At 38.0% G+C, this 21,053-nt stretch overlaps 1 protein-coding gene across 2 annotated transcripts; it reads right to left on the bottom strand.

Moving 5' to 3' along the window:
• Window positions 1-859: 859 nt before the first annotated feature.
• On the bottom strand, window positions 860-6,659 carry LOC149262749 (uncharacterized). 2 transcript variants are annotated; one of them, XM_089425132.1, is made up of 4 exons: window positions 6,471-6,659; window positions 5,943-6,350; window positions 1,946-2,009; window positions 860-1,704 (listed from the first exon to the last, which is right to left on the bottom strand). In XM_089425132.1, the coding sequence occupies exons 2-4, from the start codon at window positions 6,149-6,151 to the stop codon at window positions 1,456-1,458; spliced, it is 522 nt and encodes a 173-aa protein (XP_089281258.1). In that variant the 5' UTR covers window positions 6,152-6,350; window positions 6,471-6,659; the 3' UTR covers window positions 860-1,455. The 2 variants fall into 2 exon arrangements, with proteins under 2 accessions (XP_089281258.1, XP_089281256.1); XM_089425130.1 differs by having other exon boundaries at window positions 5,943-6,280; window positions 6,471-6,657.
• Between the last annotated feature and the right edge of the window lie 14,394 nt (window positions 6,660-21,053).

Genomic DNA, 21,053 nt, shown 5'->3' with positions numbered 1-21,053 from the left:
AGTGAAAATGTTTACAGGACATTACAACATCTCTAACACACTAGGCTGAAGAGCGCCTCTTAGCGCAATAATGTATGACAAAATTTGAGCCCCTAACAACCCTATGTGGTAACTTGAGAGCCCACAGTTAACCTTGTAATGCGGCATATAGCGTTGTCCCCATTTTTGTAATGCGGCATAATGCGCTTTACAACCTGTCGTATCTCATCGTACAACTTTATTATGGATTGAAGTCTTGGCTTCAAAAAAGCCAATTAAAATGAGTCTGGCCACAATTTATTATGCTTCAGAGCCGACAGTTAACCTGATAACATGCATGCCTGTGTCTGGGGAACATTTTGGCCAATATCATTGTAATTGTCCTCAACATGTTGCAGTAAACACACAACGGTATAGAAGCCCTTTTCCTTCCTATGCAAGGCTACCAGCCCACAGTCATTGGTTCTATAACAGAAATCCTTGCAAAATACCTCAATAGAATAAAAATTGCCTCAAGTGTGTTCAAGCACCTAATAATTCAAACAAAACTTCTCAAGTTACATTCAAACTGTAATGGCAGAATTTAAAACCATACAGAAAGGATCAATCATCAAAGCACACTGAGTTGGATGTCCAAAACACCCTCGCAATCCAAAGCTTCATATCCATTTAGGAACAAAAGAAATAAGCCTCAAATGCTAAAATATGCATGCTATCAACAGCAGAACAAGTTATACAAATGACACAAAAATAGCATATCCCAGACTGTCAAAGTCTGTTTCATACAGAAGCTAATGATTCTAAAGAGTAATGACTGAGAGAAAAATACGAAGTCCAAATTTATAACTTTAGATCATTGGCTTTAAACTGATCTACATGATTTAAGAATAGAATTCAATTCTGATCTATATTAGAAAACAGTAAATCAATTCTCCAAAATACAGCAATAATGCAGTATTTAAGTATTTCACAGCAGTTTTATCTACAACATGAACAACCTCACATTTCTTACTGACAGCCCCTTAAATGTAAGCTTCGGCTTCAGCTGCGGAAAGAACACGGAATTCTGACTCTGTTACAATTACATTAAGTTACAGGGTTCATGCAACTATACAAGTTCTAGCCGTAAAAATTGGACTGAATATTGTTGCCAATTTTCCAAGAAATTCAGCCCAAGTATGGGATATCCATCTCTAGAAATACCATCTACAGCTCTTGCAAACTATAATTTTGTGTACAAGATCCTGACTACATTTTATCAGGTATAGAAAGCCTCCTTAAATGTATGTATGAGAATTGGATGCATATGAAGAATGCATCTGTGTGAAAAAATGGGAAAATGTGACCTTATATGAAGAATGCATCTGTGTGAAAAAAGGGGAAAATGTGACCTTATGCATGTCCTAAAATGTGCTGAAATTTGGTGCTCCCAACAATGTACAACAGCCGTCTCTCTCCAAAAAAACCACCCAGGGTTCAAGCTGGCATCGGCACACTACAGTGTGACTCTGAGCTTGAGGAGGCAAATCCTTCAATGCGTACTGAAGGGTTTGCTCCAACTGAGGATCCACAAGAGGACTTCTGTGACACTATGACTGGAGATGGTCGTATTCCATTTTGAATGAACTGTACATCATGAATTAAAGGATTAGCAGAGCGGCTTGGAGGGGATCCACAGAAGTGTGGAAGAGAACTGCTTACATTTGCTTGGTCTCCACACCCACTCTGCACATTCAGATAAAAGCTTAAATGAATTAACATGTGTACTAAACATTATCACAAAAAACATTTTATGATACTAATTTCACCAGATGGCATCTACAAAGAGGATTCAACAACTAACAACATTAAATTCTACTTGCAAAGTCATTCTGAGGTCTTAATCCACTACATTTGTTTAGTGATCAAAAACCAAAAGTTGACAGCAACCATTGTCTTAAGCATAAACAAACCAATAAAGTATTACCTTGTTAAGAAAAATATCTAAAATCTCATAGCTTGGCTCCCCTTCACACCGTAATGTTGATTGGCTGCAAACATTATATCGAAGGGTGAGGAACAAAAGACCAGATAAATGATGATAAACACTCCAAAAACTCAAGATTCAATTTTCTCCTTAAAACCCAACCTCCTCCACAAAACCAACATAGCTATGTAATTGCACAACTGTATTCATCAGCAATATATCAATCACATGGACCATAATAGTAACAATTACTAATATACAAATCTAGCTTCCTTCTAATCATGAAATATGAAACCCCAATACACACTCAAAAATCAGGGGCCACAGCCAAGAGGTCAGCACTTAGAAGCCCTTGAAATAACTTAGAGATCCATGACAATAACATTGTCCAATTCTTAATCCTTCTAAGCAACCATTCCCAGTCAGGTTGCTTTAATTGTTGCTTTTCTAGACACACTCCCACACATATAGCTTATAAGTAACGGATTTCTGACGATAGAGAGAAATGGAGTGCAAAATTAAATAATTTTGTTCTTCAACCTATGATTTCTACATCCTGATTTTACTTTCTTCCATTCTGATCCAATGCATCCCAATGCCCCAATGAGTGACTTAGCAAAGAGCCCTCAATCTGCCCCACACATTCCATTTTACATGATCCAACAACCCTGCTAAACTGACCAATTTATCTGAGATAATTTCATCAAAATCCACGAGAGAAAAAATCAGTCTATGATTTCCCCACAAAAATCACCAAACAAATGTTGCCCTTGAAAGGAAGGACAATAAAATCAATAAAAAGTTATGGTGTTGGTTAATCACCTCAGATAGAAATCAACAAGGAGAAAAGGAAAGTACCCCAACGAAAAAGTCAATGAAGAGATGAATTTCTTCATGACGTGTGTCAGACCCCTGGGAACAATGACAGCTGCCCAATCCCATATTCTGCAGCATATTCCTAAACTACCCTTAGAAGAAGATAACTTCTTCCTTATAAAACCTATAACAGAACAAGAACTCCACTAGACAGTGATGACTATGCAGAAAGATAAAACCCTAGGCCCTGATGGCATCCCCATTGAATTCTGGGGAATCATTAAACAGGATCTTATGGCTGCTACTGAATAGTTGAGCAAATAAGAACATAATCTAAAAGGTACAAACTCAAATATTCTCACTCTTAGTCCCAAGAAGGATAATCATGAGGACTTCTCTAGATTTAGACAAATATGTCTGATATCTATGTAACACTACTCGTAAGGTGATCATTAAGACCATGGCCAATAGATCAGCTTCTCCTCCCCCTAAATACATCTTCCCCAAGCAAGCTAGTTTAGTGTGGAGTAATATGAGCTAGGTAGTCGTTGCACAAGAAACTGTAGTATGTACAATCATTTCACAAGAGTAAATCATGGTCCAAGTTCGATGGTGCCTCAAGGGGCATCCCAAGACATGCAAAGTACTGGGGGTCTCACAATACACAACCATTGTAATATAATCAAGGCTTACTCATGCTATATTGGGATAGAGTCCAATAACTGCACAAAGATTGAAGCACGCTGGTAACGAGGCTTCTCCTAGCTAAGGATTCAAGCCTCGCTCATCTGAAGGTCATCAGCAATACACAGATTGTAATCAACCTCCTTAACAAATAAGTTGGTAAAGCAAGCTCACAGCCATGATTAGCCTTAGCCACGCCAAAGCCCTCTCATAGTTATTGCAAAGGCATATACTTTATACATGTCCTAACAAAGTTTAATCAGCAAGCAAACCTTGACAATGTGGCAGTGGACCAAACATGGGGTTACCATCTCCTCCACAATAGTCATCCCCCCAAGATGATAAGAAGCTTTCAGGAAAACTAAAGAACTTGATTAACCACAATCAGAAGGCTAATCATTCAACTTAGTAATGTTAACACCTCTTAATTTTCATATTCTCCTTATGTGTGTTTGTGTCCTTTCAGTATTACTTATCTATAAGGCTCCCTAGTCCCTTCAAAATTAATGCATGTACATCGTAAGTTATGATGTATCTATAGGCATCCTATCTCATTCCTCCAAAGGCACTCACACATGCTAGAGGATCTACTACATGTATCCTCCCATATCTACCAGTCCCCCAGCCCCCATTGTTCCACTCACCATCAAGATCTTCCTTCTGTTTGCACTCATTTTGCTCCTGAGTTCTTTTGTTCTTCCCTCCCATTTCTCCTCTCCCACTGTTCCCCTTTTCATCTTTGCTTTCCGTGTCAACTTCAATCTGACCCCAATTGGCCCCTCTTCCATTAATAGGCATGCTTCAGAAGCAAGGCATGGGGGGGTGGGGGCAGAATATTTTCATGTATAGGGGTATCATGTCCAGCCCAGGCCCTGTAATCTCCATGCAGGGACTCAAATCTGTGGCCTATGTTTTATAATCAAATTGCCAATAGCTGTCATTCATATCGTTTACTCAAGCAATCAGGTTTCTTTGTAACCAATACAGGGGAGTCCCCTGGTTTTGGATGGAAACCTCCATGAACCAACATCATCCTCAGCTAACACCACGTTGCAGAACAGGTGGAATTTGTAATTACACTGTAATTTATGTTAATGTAATATAGCCAATCTTTTCTTCTGACCAAAAAAAACATAACATACAATTCGTAAGCCACTTCAAAAACACATCTATGAGAAATTGACAACTAAAAACTGAGCATTTCAGGAGGAGTTGAACAAACCCTATAACCTTCCTGCCATGTAGATATCACCTAACTGCCCAAATACACTTCATAAGAGAATCAATAACTGAAATGAAATAGGAAGTGAGGAAATGGTCCACCTAACTGGCACAATCTAATTCTCAAAGGATTACGTTCCTTGTTAAAGGATATTGTGTAGAATGGTTACATAGGTCCCTGTACTGTGTTCATACTAATAAGTTTGTCGAACTCTGCATGCTGTCATTCTCCTAAGGATTGCTATCATCCATCTAATACCCGAAATCTGTAAACTTCTGCAGATTACGTTTCTAGGACCTTGCCATTTGTATGCATATTTCACCCAGCTATTGATAAAACAATCAAGTGACCAATTAGGAAAAATCCATTTGAACTGTTTCATAGAAACATTACGAATGGACAAGTATTTTAATCCTTGGTTTTTGGGATTCTATTACTTCCGGTACAAAGTTTATGATTAAAACCTCTTATCATAAGTTTATTCTTTGATCAAAATATATAAGGGGTTGGACTTTGTGCGATGTTCAATAGATGTGCAAGTTGGTTGGAGAAGCTGACGAGATGTGTATGGCATTTTCTATGGAATCTATATGTTTTTGGGCAGTTTAGTTCAATTGATGTCAAGTAATGGCAATGTATCCATCATGTAAACAAGTGTACATTCCCGTATTCACCATTCCTCACTCTAATGTGTATTTTCTATTCTCCCGTATATTGTTAGCTTATGTATTATCCATCCCTCGTTCTTAATGTCTATGCCATCCATGATGACCTGTTGCTTCCGAAAAAACGTTTGGAAGATTGAAAAATTCAGATGCCCATGAATGCCGCTTTCATCCACGATCAGGCAAGCAAATGAACGGTGGAAATACTTATCACTGATAAGGAGCAATCTACAGACATATCTGACTGGATAAGCAGATTCCCTCGAAAGGATTCAAGATCTCAAGGGTCTTCTACATCAGAAAAAAAAATGGACTAACACGTGAGTGCAAATCCTAAATCGGAATAACAATATGATTCGTGAGATAAGACACTCTGAACTTCAGAGATGTAAAGTAGTTGAAACCTTGAAGCCCGTCTAACTTATAAAAAATCCCTGTAAATCCCTTTCAGCAGACTTGTACCGAAATCCAAAAAACGTTCGTTATAAAAAAAAGAGAAAAAAAAAACCCATCCCCCACTAAGCTTCAGAGAAAATAACAGGACCTTTGATGTGACAGAGCAAAGAGTAGAAACAAAAAACGAGAATAAAAGAAAGGGTAGTGAACTAACCTTTGAATTCGGCATCGAGATCTATAAATCTCCTTCGCGGTACAGGGGGCAACGGCCATTCTGAGAGGTTTGGGGCAAATGACCTGGTCGTGGCACACATCCTTGCCGATTATGCCACTCCTCTGCCTTGCTCCTCCTCCTCTCTCCTTCATTTGATCTGCAAAACATTCTACACTGCTCAACGCAGCCATCTGCATCTGCATCTGCATGCCGACCCCTTCCTTGCACAAATCCCCACTTTGGTAATGATGTTTTATAACACCCACTGAAAGAATCGATTCCCAATATGCAGCGAGAAAAGCCCTCTAGAAATGAATATCCCCTCAAAAATGTATGCACTGCAAAACACAATATCACGTTTGAAATTCTTCCAGCGCCATGGCAAGTCTACTTCGTGACACTAAATTACTGTAACAGCATAAAATGGGTCGTCAAACAACTAGCAGTGTAGCGAATTGATTTTCCGTGAGAGGGTTTGAAATAAAAATAAATGTACAAGAAGCAGAATATATGGAGGATATGTCTTACCACAAGCAGCCTCGCCTCGCCTCGCCCAGCCCAAAGCGCAGAGAGAGGGAATTATGCTCCTCATCCCATTGTGGACGACACCACCCACGCAACGGAGAAATATACAGCAAGGCCTGGGACTATTTTAGCGTTTTTTGGTGGGTTGGAAGGCAGATATTTATTTTATCGACCTTCAACAACCGCAAAAGAGATCCCGCTAGCGGAAGAGTTGCCGGAAGTCGGGAGACGCGGTGGAGCGATAACGGCGTTTCGCCCCAACCAATTGTACGCCACTCCATCTGGAAAAGGAAATGTGTGACTTTTGTATAAAGGTGGTGTCAGATAAGGGGAATCCTATTCCTCCTTGTTCTTCTCCGCCTCCCCAACGCCCATCTCTGTGTGGTTGGTTCACATGTAAACACGGAGCCATTCACCTTTCCTCCATTCCTTTCTAATAGCTCTCGAATTTTGTTGTGTGTGTGTGAGTAGTAGCTTAACTGTAAAAACAATATGCCTTTCCAAAACTGATACGTACGGAATATGCTTTGCTTCTTAATGGTAAGAAGGTCCCACGTTTAAGAGACATGTGGTGAGGGTGCCTAGCAACTCCAACCCTTCCATTTGCTTTGTTTTAACTCTTGTGTTGCCACCCTCAAGCTCCTCCACCCTCCTATTTCATAACAAACCCTTCGAAGAAGATAATTTCAGGCGTCAAGCATGGTGTTTAGGTTAGAAAATGCAAAATATAAACTCATTTAAAAAATATTTTGTTTAAATCATATTTTAAATAAAAAATTTGAAAAGTAGTATGAGGTAAAAGAGTGTCCCCCTAGGTTAATAATAAAAAAAATTAAATCAACTATATCAATAATATTTTACTTGAGTTTATGATGATGGGTGGTAAAGATCACTCAAACTTACTATATCAGTGAATTCGTATATAGCATATATCCATAAATTTATATCAACATCAAAATGTTTATAATAACAATAATTCATGGGGCAGCTCAATTGGCAATAGTCGTGAAAATGAAGTGTTATGTGCGAGGAGGTAGTGGTGAAAATGAAGTGTTATGTGCGAGGGGGCATAGGTAGGCATATAAAAGTTATAGTGGTAGTGGTTGAAATGAAAATGAAGTGTTATGTGCGAGGAGTGTAGAAATTCTCACTGTAGATCAACAGATTATGCAATATACTAAAGCAAAATACAAGATCTACTTCTACAACAAACTTGCAAAAGCTTAATTGAATATGAGCAAGATCAAATAGAACACATATAACTGAGAATGAGAAATCAATCACACATGAACACAGAAGAATACTCTGGGGAAAGCCTCAGCTAAAAACCCCAATCTTTGTATTATCATACAAGTGGAAATATGTTCAGATTACACAAAGAATCAGCTCACAAGCTATCATGCTCTCTTTGCAATCGAACAATACAGCTCACAAACTGAATAGACATAAGATATGCCTTCCCTCAGCCCTCCAAGCCTCCTATTTCCTTGCACAGTTTTCCTTGGGGTCCAATCTTGCCACCCATGTGAATTGGCCTCATCACACACTCACCAAACCCAAAAGTAATTGCGCAATCTCCAAGGAAAGAATTCCTTCTGCATGCAAGAGATATCCTCCATGGAATATTCCTGCAACTGATAGTACATTGTCCCATCATCTAATCTCAACTGGGTCTCTGTCTGAACTGACATGCATGAGTTATTTATGAGAGAATATTCATTTATCTAAAGTGCAGCAGTTACATGCATGCATGCATTAACTAACTGAATTCACAATTAGTTCAACAAACTATTTGAACTAATCTAACTGGATTTAACTCAGTTAACTGAGCTAACTAATTACAACTCATCCTTATCTCTTTAACTAAGGGATAAATTCCTCTATCAATGGGATCACTGTTGCATGTCCTCACATAGACTTCATGTTTAATTTTCTCCAACTAATTAACTCAAGATGAATTAATTAATTATTAATCAAACAGCTGCTAAGAACAAATTCGAATTTTACTTCTCTATTTTAGTTCAAGGACTAGCTAAAATAGGAAGGTATTCCGAAATGCTATTTATGTCAGTGCTATTTTTAGCACTTCTATATTTAGCATTTCTTGTTGCTATTTTCAACACTCCCTCTCAACAAGAAAGGGATTATCAGTAACCCCAATCTTGTCTCTGTGGAACTTGCATTTTGACAATGCCTTAGTCAAAATATCTGCATTCTGTTCCTCAATCGAAACATACAGCAACAACATGATCCTCTTGACCACACAGTCTCGAAGATGGTGATACCGGATATCAATGTGCTTGGACCTGTCATGAAAAACTGGATTCTCAAAGAGTTTGATACAACTGATTATCGCAATAGATCGCAGTTGGATCCATCCTCTGACCAAACAATCCCACTAGAATCTTCCGCATCCAAATGGCCTCACATACAGCCTGACTAGCAACCATGTATTCAGCCTCTGCTGAGCTAAGTGCAATTGACCTCTGTTTCCTGCTATACCAGGAAACTGCTGCTGAACCAAGGTTGAAGATTCCTCTAGAAGTGCTCTTCCCGTTTGATGGACTCCCTACCCAATCCGCATCTGTGAAGCCCTGAAGCTTCACTCCCTCTGTCCATCTGTACCACAATCCATACTGAGATCTGCCTCTGAGGTATCTCAGCACATTCTTCGCTACTTTCCAAAACAACTTGGTAGGTTGAACCATAGCTTGACTCAACTGGTTCACCGCAAAGCATAAGTCTGGTCGTGTGTTCACTAGATACATAAGTGAACCCACAAGCTACAGATAAACAGTAGCAGCTACTACCTCACCTGAAGTAACATCCTCCTTCCTCCAATTTCCAACTAGAGGAGTCTGCATGGGCTTGCACTTCTCCATATGAAAGCACTTGAGTATCTAATTGGCATACTTGCCCTGAGACACAAATACTTCCCCATCTTTCTGCCACACCTCCATGCCTAGAAAGTAATGCATAGGACCCATGCTTTTCATCTCGAACTCTCTTGCAAGGTACTCCTTGCAAGACTTGATCAACTGATCAGAACCTGTCAAAATCAGATCATCCACATAAAGAACAATGATCAATGGCTTACCTTCTACCATGATGTGGTAAAAGTTCGCATCTCCTTCACTCTTGGTGAAGCCCAACCTAGTGAAATAGTTGTCGATCCTGATGTACCAAGCACGAGGTGCTTGCTTCAGCCCATACAAAGTCCTCTTGAGTCGGCACACATGCAATTCACAATCAAAGGTTTCGAAACCTTCTGTCTGCTCAATGTACACCTCTTCCTCAATTTTCCCATTGAGGAACGTGGTCTTCACATTCATCTGATGGATCTTCCAACCCATCTAAGCTGATAGTGCCAACATCAATATGATAGATGAGTACCTTGCTATAGGAGCAAAGGTCTCATTGTCGTTGATCCCCTCAACCTATGAGAAACCACGGGCAACAAACCTTGCCTTATGTTTCTCAACACTACCATCAACTGCCTGCTTTACCTTGTAAAGCCATTTGGAACTCACCACTAACTTGTTCTGAGGTCTTGGGACAACATCCCACACATTGTTTCGAATAATAGAGTTGTACTCCTCTACCATTGCATCAATCCAAGCTGGTTGTTGCCTGCCTCCTCGAATGAAGAAGGTTCGGACTCTACACACTCCCCAACCAGGGCCATGTAACCAGTATACCGCTCAGGTGACCTCCTCTATCTGCGCTGAGAAGATGGTTGTCCCACATTCTCTCGCGCATCCAACGTCAACCTATCAGCTTCCCTTGAGCATTTTCGCCCATCTCTGGAAGACTCAGCATGAGTGGATGTCTCCACTCCCGGATCCTTTGCATGCGGCTGCTCCGCATCAATCTGAGGCTCCTCCTCCTTAGGAACTGAAAGTTCCTCCTCTGCATGCAACTCGAGCTCCCTCTCAAGTGATACTCGCATGGCTTTCTACTCGTAGAACTTCATATCTCTGCGTATCACTGTCCTCTGACTAGTAGGCAAGTACACCCGATATTTGTGGGGCGTATTAGTGTACCCCACAAGTATCCCCAACTCAGCTGTTGGATCTAGCTTCTTCCAGGCATCTTTGGTCACATGGAAATAAACTGATGATCCAAAGATTCGGAAGTGATTCACATCTGGTCGCTTCCCGGAAAATGCCTCCATAGGTGTCTTCGTTCCCAGTATACGGTGCGGGCTTTTGTTATGCAAGTATACTGTTGTATTGCATGCCTCAACCCACAAATCCAGTGGTAGGCTTTGGTCATGCAACATCGCTTGAGCTGCTCCCACAATCAATTTGTTCTTCCTTTCGGCCACCCCATTCTGCTGTGGGTTATGGGGTGTCGTCAACTCCTGTTTAATTCCTTCTGCAGCGCAAAAGTCCTTAAATTGTTGGAAGACATACTCTCTAGCATTGTCGCTACGCAAGGCTTTTATTTTCTTTCCAAATTCTTTCTCTGTTAAGGCTTTAAACTCACAAAACCTCAAGAAGGTTTGATCCTTCTTTTGCATAAAGTAGATCCAGTATCTACGAGAAAAATCATCAATAAAAATAACATAGTACCTTTGTTTAGCGGTGGAGGTTGTAGAGAATGGTCCACAAACATTTGAGTGAACTCGCTCCAGGATTTCTCCAGCTCTACTGTCTCAATCCGGAAAGGAAGATTTCGCATACTTACCCAAGGTACAACCTTTGCATGTATCCGTCTACTCCAGTTTTCCCTTGGGAAGTCCGATAGAAATCTGTTGCATGATCTTCAAGGCCCCATGGTGTAAGTGGCCCAATCTTCTATGCCATAGCTCGCCAACATCTTGGCTTTACACCACCTCTGCTTTGGAACTCAATGCAGCACAGTCATCTACCTCCAGCTTGTAGAGATTCTTAACTCGAATCCCAATTCGCTTGGTTTGTTCAATGCCGATATGCCTCAGGAATACCTTTCCTTTACTAAAGACTACATCGTAGCCTTTATCTTCTAGCATAGCAACAGACACAAGATTCTTCTTCAGACCTGGTACATACTTTACATCAGTCAGGGTGAGAGGAGCTCCATGCTCCCTCTAAAACACAACTGTAACTTCACCTGAAACACAGTAATTTCCATCATCGCCCATCTAGATCTGCATCTGGAGATCCTTCTCCTCCAAGGTACTGAAAATATTCTTGTCACCTAACATGTGGAATGAAGCTCCACTGTCCAGGTACCACACACATCCCACCAAGGATGAAACTATCTAGTCAATTTAACGTCTTAAATTGCTCTACATAAATTATCAATCCGGGTATCGTAAACTGATGAAGTGTGGTGCATCATATGTGCTTAGTTAACCTTTTTCTTATTTCGTTGTTTTATAGTTTATATTTTTTTGGGGTTTTGTTTTTGTTGGTTTCCTAAAGTGTTTAACGCAAATGGAAATCCTATTTTAAGGTCTTAAGAATACTTTTAAAGGTCAAGTATGGATGTAGATTTCAAGACAAGGTTTATGTCCCTTATGGTAACTTCCAAAACTTAGCACTTCAAAAGATCTCAAACCATGCTATTAATACTTGAACAGGAATGTAAATATGCAGCTACTCAAATCAAACAAAAGATGAAATACTGATCATGAAATCATTGTCTCTGGTGCCCATCTAATTACAGAAATAAAATCTAAACTATTGCACTCAAACAAACCAAAAATTGCAGACTAATGAAAGCAAAACCAATTTACTTCACTTATAATCCAATAGCTCACCAAGTAGCTTTTCCGGGTTAAGCCATGGCTCCGGAGATAACATCAATAACATGAAGAATTGATATCTAAATTACCTACTTGCAAATGAAAGTAAAATCAAGTCACTTCACTTATAATCTGATAGCTCGCCAAGTAGCTTTTTGGGGTTAAGCCATGGCTCTGGAGATAACGTCAATAACATGAAGAACATGATATCGAAATTACCTACTTGCAAATGAAAGTAAAATCAATTCACTTCATTTATAATCCGATAGCTCGCCAAGTAGCTTTTCGGGGTTAAGCCATGGCTCTGAAGATAACGTCAATAACATGAAGAACCTGATATCTAAATTACCTACTTGCAAATGAAAGTAAAATCAAGTCACTTCACTTATAATCCGATAGCTCGCCAAGTAGTTTTTCGGGGTTAAGCCACGGCTCTAGAGATAACGTCAATAACATGAAGAACCTGATATCTAATTGCAGAGATGAAAGTAAAATCAAATCACTTCACTCATAATCCGATAGCTCGCCAAGTAGCTTTTTGGAGTTAAGCCATGGCTCTAGAGATAACGTCAAATGACATGAAGAATTTGATATCTAAACTAACTAACAACAACAAATAAATAAGACTGAAATCAAAGCATAACTGAAATTGAAAAGCTTAAGAAAAAGTTCAGCAGAGAGGCAAATCTCATGTCACTATTTGATGCAAAAACATGTAAAGAAAAACTAATCTACAATCAACGGGTTGAACACACCTGCATGAATTAAAATTGCATGAATGGAAAATCTAATCTATCAAACTTGAAAGCAATCAATTGACATAATGAAATCAAATCAAAATTACAAAATAAAATCTACTCTACCTTACATTCTAATGTGCTCCATGACATCTACTTCACATCTCCTTCCATGTTGAGAACATCAAAGCTTTATTCAAATTCTTCAAAATTACAAAGTACAACAAAGCTTTCTAAAGCTTTCCAAAGCCATCAAGGAAGAACTACAAACTCCAAGCTAAAGAACTAAAAGCCAAGCTAAGCTAAGACTAACAAGCAAACAAATGAAGGAGAGAGACCTCCTATTTATACAAAAAGATGAGAAGCCATCTCATTAATGAGAGTCCATGAATCTCTCCCTCTACCTCTAGAGTCCTAATCAAAATAAGAACTGATAAGACACATGTCTTCTTAGAGTTTCAATACAATTAGGAGATGTGACACATATCCTCATGATCCCATGATACTTTCCACTCAAATTCGACTTTGGCCTTAGGGTGCCACATAAGGGTCTTCTAGAAGCCTCCTTTTGACCTACACATGTCAACAATCTCAACCCACTTGTTAGGTATAAGCATATGCACATTATTTTCTAATTTTTAACCACAAATTCACTTTAAAAGGCTAAGAATTAATAAAGTTTGGAAAAACATAAATGTAGTCCAATGATAATGAAAGTGGGATGAATGTGGTGACATAGTAGTGAAATGGAGGTGATATAATGGACATAATAGTGAAAGTGTAATGGAAATGAATGACATTTTCAAGACCCAACATACCCCCCAACTGAAGTTATTGCATGTCCTCGTGCAATATATATTACATTAACTTTTTTTTTATCCTTGAGGTTTGGCTTAACTTTGCATGATATCATTTGATAACTTCATATTTTTGCAAAGTGTTTTACTTGAATTGCAACATAGTTGGTTCTTGTGTTACAACCAATTTTTTTGTTGTTGCATTCTATTTTGATCTTTGAACTTTGTATAATGATATTTTGATTATTGTTTGCAAATTATATCTTTATTAGATTGCATGATGGTTGGTTCTTGTGTGACAACCATGATTTTGTTTGTATCCAATTTATCTTTTAAGCACTTTTTGAAAAGCCATTATATGCTCATAATAACAATGTAATAGTTAATATATGTTGGGAGTATGTGGGCTCCTGAGTATGACATGGACATGGAAATATATGAAGATGAATATATTCCCCCCCCCCCAAACTGATGGTATTGGCAATTTTATGAAATGAGGAAGAGAAATGTTTTTCCAACAATTATCATTCTAGTTGTTTATGGAATTCTATGGTCAAAAGTTAGAAAATGGTGTACCTTAACTTATCCTTTGGAATGGATGAGTTGTATGTGTGGTGGCTGCAAAATTCTGATCATATTTTTCTTCAAGTGGTTGAACAAGAGGAATCATGGATAAAGAGTTAATATAACTTTTTATTGCTTCTACTAAAACTTGTTGAATCTGCTCCAAAATGCTGAAAATGATAGTCTTCATGTCTTCAAAACTCATTGGTACAATTCTTACTATGTGAAAAGATGTTCTGATGTCGAACATAACAGGAAATTGTTGACTTAATGTCCATTGATGGATGCCACTAGTCAAAATGACAACTCTCACCATTGATGATAATGAGAGTCAAGATGCCCAAACACATCTTGCTAGGTACGAATAGTTTTGCCGATGTTGAGTCACCTAGAAGATCTGATGAACAAGGGACATTAATATATTTCCATTGTTTGTCAGCATGAGAACTTTTCATTAAGGCATGCAAGCCTCAAGGTGTCTTTACAGGAACTTAGACTCAAAGGACTATGGACTCAATAATTTTCATTGAAGCAGGGCTTATTTGCGAAATGAAAATGACAGGAAATGAAAGATGAAAATGGAAGATGACAATGGAGAGCAGAAATGGCAATGGGCAATAAGCATGTGAATGAGTCTCTTGCTTTTATTTGTGGGTTATGAATAGACAAAAAGATATGGAAAGTGTATGTGAATGTAAATGGAAAATATGCAGTGAAACGAGGTGAATGGTTTATTATGAGGTATGGATGTGATGGAGACAATAGTATTTGAAAGTTTTTCAAGTGTTTGGATCTGATTTTGCATCAACATATTTCCTCTTTGTTTTTTATCATCCTCTTATGAAACAAATTGGTCTCTTAAAGAAACACCATTCTCTTGTAGTCATTTGTCCTTCCTCCTGGAACTCGCAAAAAAAACTAATACTTATTCTGCAATGGAATGTAAGATTATCAAAGGAGAGAGGTGATCAATCTCTCTAGTTATGATATTTACACACAAAACTAAGAATTTGTATTAATGAAACAAGTTCTCAAAGGAAAAATCAAAAGAATTTATACCTGCTTTGGAATTGGTGCCCCAAGTTGAATGTTGCTTCTTTTCAGCAATTTATTTCATTATTTACCGTTTCAAACTCTAATGATGGATTTCTCATTGTGTAGATCTTGTTGAGATCTTTCCAACGATGCTTGAATCATCAAAATCTGATTTTGTATGAAAAAGTTAGTCTGATTTGAACAATGAGGTTTTTCAGCTGCAAATTGATGTTTCGTTGCGGAATTGGACTTTAGCTGCAGAATGTGCACAGTTTCTGTAGCTAAAAATCTTGAATAAAAAGTTAGTCATTCATCTTTCATCATCAATCCAAAATTAATCAATATCTTCAGAAAACTGAGTAAATAACTTTATTAATTTCATTGATTCAAATTTTATTTTATTTTTGACATGCAACGACTTAGTGATAACACACACTTTGACTTCCCTTTGACCGAAGTCTTTTTCATCGACTTGGATCAAATGAATAGGACACCATCCATGTACTGACATTTTCTAAGCTACCCATATGGTTTGTTTCGTCTCTTGATACCTATAACCTATAGAAGTATGAAAATGGTTGCGGAATTGCCAGTTAGCTGTGGAATGAGGCTGCATTCCATAGCTAAAAGACAGTCAACCATCAGTTTTCTGATTTAAGTTATTGGAAAAGAGATTTTATGCAGGCAAGTACCAGGGAGAGAGAGCCTAAGATCACAGCTAGTGCACAGGATCAATCATTCGTGAGCCTTTGTTCTCTACTATTTTTCAAATTTCCTTTCACTATTTGAGAAATGACTGTGTATGTACAGTGGAACAACTGGTTAAAAAAAAAAAGAAAAATATGGATATGGAATGACAGAAATTATGAGTATGGAGTAAAACGGCTATACATACACAAAAGCAGAGAAGCTGTATGCATGAAATACGTGAAAACAGAGTGTAGAAGATACTGTGAAATGGAGTGGCTGCCCATGTAAACAGAGAAAATCAGAAACATAATGAAAAATCGAAGTGCTTGTATACATAGGAAAGCTGCGGAGGTGTAAGAGAGAAGCTCAGAATAATACGGATGTAAAAGAGCCATATCCAACCAGTTCAAGTGATGGAATTAACCGTTAAACAGGTGCTTGGAGAAGTATCGTATTCAATTGGGATACGTCTCTGCTGTCAGTTGTTAAACTGAAGTACATTCATGGAGGTTGCATGAGACTGTTAGTAATTAAAGACGCGTAAACAAGATTGAATGCCAGCTCATACTAGGTTCCCAAATTGGTTTTGTCTTCTCCAAGCACACTGAGTCAAAACAACAGACTGTTCATCAATTAAAATCCGTTTTTCTCTCCCGCGGCCTGCAAAAATGGGCTTCAAAGAACCGAGAAGATCTCCCAAACCGCTTCAAATTCCTTAAAATGATTTCTGGGTTATCTAATTGACCCTATTTCCAAAAAAACCCATGTTTTATTTTTCTCAAATTCGTCTCCGTTTGGCCAAATCGTGCATTTGAAGTTTGACGTTTTTCTCTGTTTTGCATTTTTGTGGATTACTGTGGTTGAATTTTTTCATTTGCAGGTTCATGAGCATCTTGGAAAATTCTTGCAACAGTATTATGAGCAGCCACAGTAAAAACCTACCACATGGAGCTTTGCGTTGATTTTATGCACTTGGAGATAGCAACTGTCCGTCAGACTTTTCCTAAATAACACACTGTTTTTTATCTACTGAGTTTGCATTTTATAATCTGAAATTGTGTTTTTTTTTTCTCTTTGCTATATTAACTATACGCATAGAAATACCATATTGAAAAATAAAGAAAAAAACAGAAGTTTCACTTGCAGTGCAGCGTCACACTCTCTCTCAATTCTAACCTTTTCATGCTCTAAACACTGACCCTTCCAACTCTCCTGAAGAAAGAAAGCATGTAGATAAATTTGGAAGAAAAAATAACAGTGATTTCTTTGTGGCTTGGCAGGCCATCTTGCACCTTAGTAACAATCTTCCTATTAGTTTTGTTTAGCAATTTCTGTAATCCATTGAAAGCTCTCCATATGAGTAAAATACATGATTCAGATGAATGCAAATGGGTTGCTTACAAAGGGCTGAAGATTTTCACTAACATTGGCCTGCTGCTGCTGATTACAAGAGTCAAGCAAACAACTAGAGAAGGCTTTTGCAATTTTATTTTTTTTAAATGTTTTTGCAGGTTCATTTTAAGCCAAAGCTTGAACAGGGATGCAGATTTTCTATTGAGGCCACAGTGGAAACTGGAATTGGGGATGGCCATTGATTTTTTCCTCTGAAATTGTGAAATTTTATAAGAATGATTAATGATTTTCAATTTCAGGCAGCAAAGACTTCAAGTGAAATATACTAAAAACTGGACTTTGACTGAGGTCTTACGCTGATTTTTTTTATCAATTTGGGCTGGGTGACTAGGATAGGATCCATGTTGGGACAATTCTGGAGATGCCCATGTGGTTGGTTTCTTCATTAGATGTTTGTAATCTACTAAACCTTGAAATTAGCTGCGGAATCAGGCTGCATTCCACAGCTAATTTGCAAAATCTTATTAAAACAGGACACAGAGTTTTGAGGACCACTACAAACCATACCTAGTCAATCTTGAACAACTGAACCTATCAAAGCAGTTGGGTTCCATTTTTTTTTTTATTGAATCAAATGAAATGATGAAGTTTATTTTGTCCCCCCCCCCCTTTTTTTTAACATAACAATTTTTTTGTTTTTTATTTATTATTATTATTATTATTATTATTTTTTTTTTTTTTGATCCTCCAGATTACACAAAATGAGAGCATACTCAAGAATTATTAAATTTTTTTTAGATGTAAGAAATAAGGTCTCCTAATTACACTTCCCCGGCAACGACGCCAAAATGTCTAGTCAATTTAACGTCTTAAATTGCTCTACATAAATTATCAATCCGGGTATCGTAAACTAATGAAGTGTGGTGCACCATATGTGCTTAGTTAACCATTTTCTTACTTCGTTGTTTTATTGTTTATGTTGTTTTTGGGGTTTTGTTCTTGTTGGTTTCCTAAAGTGTTTAACGCAAATGGAAATCATATTCTAAGGTCTTAAGAATACTTTTAAAGGTCAAGTATGGATGTAGATTTCAAGACAAGGTTTATGTCCCTTATGGTAACTTCCAAAACTTAACACTTCAAAAGATCTCAAAACATGCTATTAATACTTGAACATGAATGTAAATATGCAGCTACTTAAATCAAACAAAAAATGAAATACTGATCATGAAATCATTGTCTCTGCTGCCCATCTAATTACAGAAATAAAATGCAAACTATTGCACTCAAACAAATCAAAAATTGTATACTAACGAAAGCAAGATCAATTTACTTCACTTATAATCCAATAGCTCGCCAAGTAGCTTTTTTGGGTTAAGCCATGGCTCCGGAGATAATATCAATAACATGAAGAATTGATATCTAAATTACCTACTTGCAAATGAAAGTAAAATCAAGTCACTTCACTTATAATCTGATAGCTCGCCAAGTAGCTTTTCGGGGTTAAGCCATGGCTCTGGAGATAACGTCAATAACATGAAGAACCTGATATCTAAATTACCTACTTGCAAATGAAAGTAAAATCAAGTCACGTCATTTATAATCCGATAGCTCGCGAAGTAGCTTTTCAGAGTTAAGCCATGGCTCTGGAGATAACGTCAATAACATGAAGACCTTGATATCTAAATTACCTACTTGCAATGAAAGTAAAATAAAGTCACTTCACTTATAATCCGATAGCTCGCCAAGTAGCTTTTCGGGGTTAAGCCATGGCTCTGGAGATAACATCAATAACATGAAGAACCTGATATCTAATTGCAGAGATGAAAGTAAAATCAAATCACTTCACTCATAATCCGATAGCTCGCCAAGTAGCTTTTCGGGGTTAAGCCATGGCTCTGGAGATAACGTCAAATGACATGAAGAATTTGATATCTAAACTAACTAACAACAACAAATAAATAAGACTGAAATCAAAGCATAACTAAAATTGAAAAGCTTAAGAAAAAGTTCAGCAGAGAGGCAAATCTCATGTCACTATTTGATGCAAAAACATGTAAAGAAAAACTAATCTACAATCAACCAGTTGAACACACTTGCATGAATTAAAATTGCATGAATGGAAAATCTAATCTATCAAACTTGAAAGCAATCAAATGACATAATGAAATCAAAGCAAAATTACAAAATAAAATCTACTCTATCTTACATTCTAATGTGCTCCATGACATCTACTTCACATCTCCTTCCATGTTGAGAACATCAAAGCTTTATTCAAATTCTTCAAAATTACAAAGTACAACAAAGCTCTCTAAAGCTTTCCAAAGCCATCAAGGAAGAACTACAAACTCCAAGTTAAAGAACTAAAAGCCAAGCTAAGCTAAGACTAACAAGCTAACAAATGAAGGAGAGAGATCTCCTATTTATACAAAAAGATGAGAAGCCATCTCATTAATGAGAGTCCGTGAATCTCTCCCTCTACGTTTAGAGTCCTAATCAAAATAGGAACTGATAAGACACATGTCTTCTTAGAGTTTCAATACAATTAGGAGATGTGACACATATTCTCATGATCCTATGATTCTTTCCACTCAAATTCGAATTTGGCCTTAGAGTGCCACATAAGGGTCTTCTAGAAGCCTTCTTTTGACCTACACATGTCAATAATCTCAACCCACTTGTTAGGTATAAGAATATGCACATTATTTTTTAAATTTTAACCACAAATTCACTTAAAAAGGCTAAAAATTAATAAAGTTTGGAAAAACATAAATGCGGCCCAATGATAATGAAAGTGGGATGAATGTGGTGACATAGTAGTGAAATGGAGGTGATATAATGGACATAATAGTGAAAGTGTAATGGAAATGAATGACATTTTCAAGACCCAACAGAAACCATGCATGCGATAAGAGAGAAATCCAACTCAAACTGTGAGGCCAGTGCCTCACCATCAAATCCCTTCTTGGATTTCTTCCGTGGAAAATTCGTAGCATAATGGCCCACTTCATGACAATGAAAGCATCGCACTTTCGATTTGTCAAACTTCTTCCCACCATGGGAAGAACTGGATTTGGGATGGGACACCTTCCCTTTCCCCTTCCTCGCCTTACTCGCTAAGGCTAGATTTTCCTCATCATCTTGCTTTGATGTGGATCCATCTCTGGTGCTTCTTCTTATCTCCTCCTGCATCAGATTCGACCAAAGTCGTTCCCAATCTGGAAGTTTCTCTCTTCCATTAACCGAGTCTTAGTAGCTATGCCACCTCTCAGAAAGACGAAGTAGTGCAAGACTCACCATGTCATCATTAGGTGTCGTGATCCCTACACTTCCAAGCTCATACCTGTAGGTGGTGAGCTTGTTCAGATATGTAGAGATCGTGTCGCCCTTTTCACACTTGATTTTCCGAAGCTTGTTTTTCAGTGCTAGCTTCCTCTGATCGCTGCTGTTCTGATATAGATCTTTCAATGTTTTCCACATCGAAAACGGTGTCTCCTTCCCATGGAGGCTCGAGACAATGTGGTCTCTAACTCCCTCCAGGAGGATTCTCCTTGCTTTAGCCACACATTCCTTCCATTCCGCCTATTCTATAGCATTCACTGCTGCCGGCTTGGGGACTTCTTGATTAATGAAGTCCTTTACACTATTGTCCTCTAATACTGCTTCCATGCGATCCTTCCAG

This window comes from Pinus tabuliformis, chromosome 6, assembly GCF_031772625.1.
Source record: "Pinus tabuliformis cultivar Carrire ecotype Pingquan chromosome 6, CPIR1, whole genome shotgun sequence".
Taxonomy (NCBI): domain Eukaryota; kingdom Viridiplantae; phylum Streptophyta; class Pinopsida; order Pinales; family Pinaceae; genus Pinus; species Pinus tabuliformis.
Note: the sequence above shows the minus strand (reverse complement) of the source record. Positions and strands in the feature narration are given on the sequence as shown.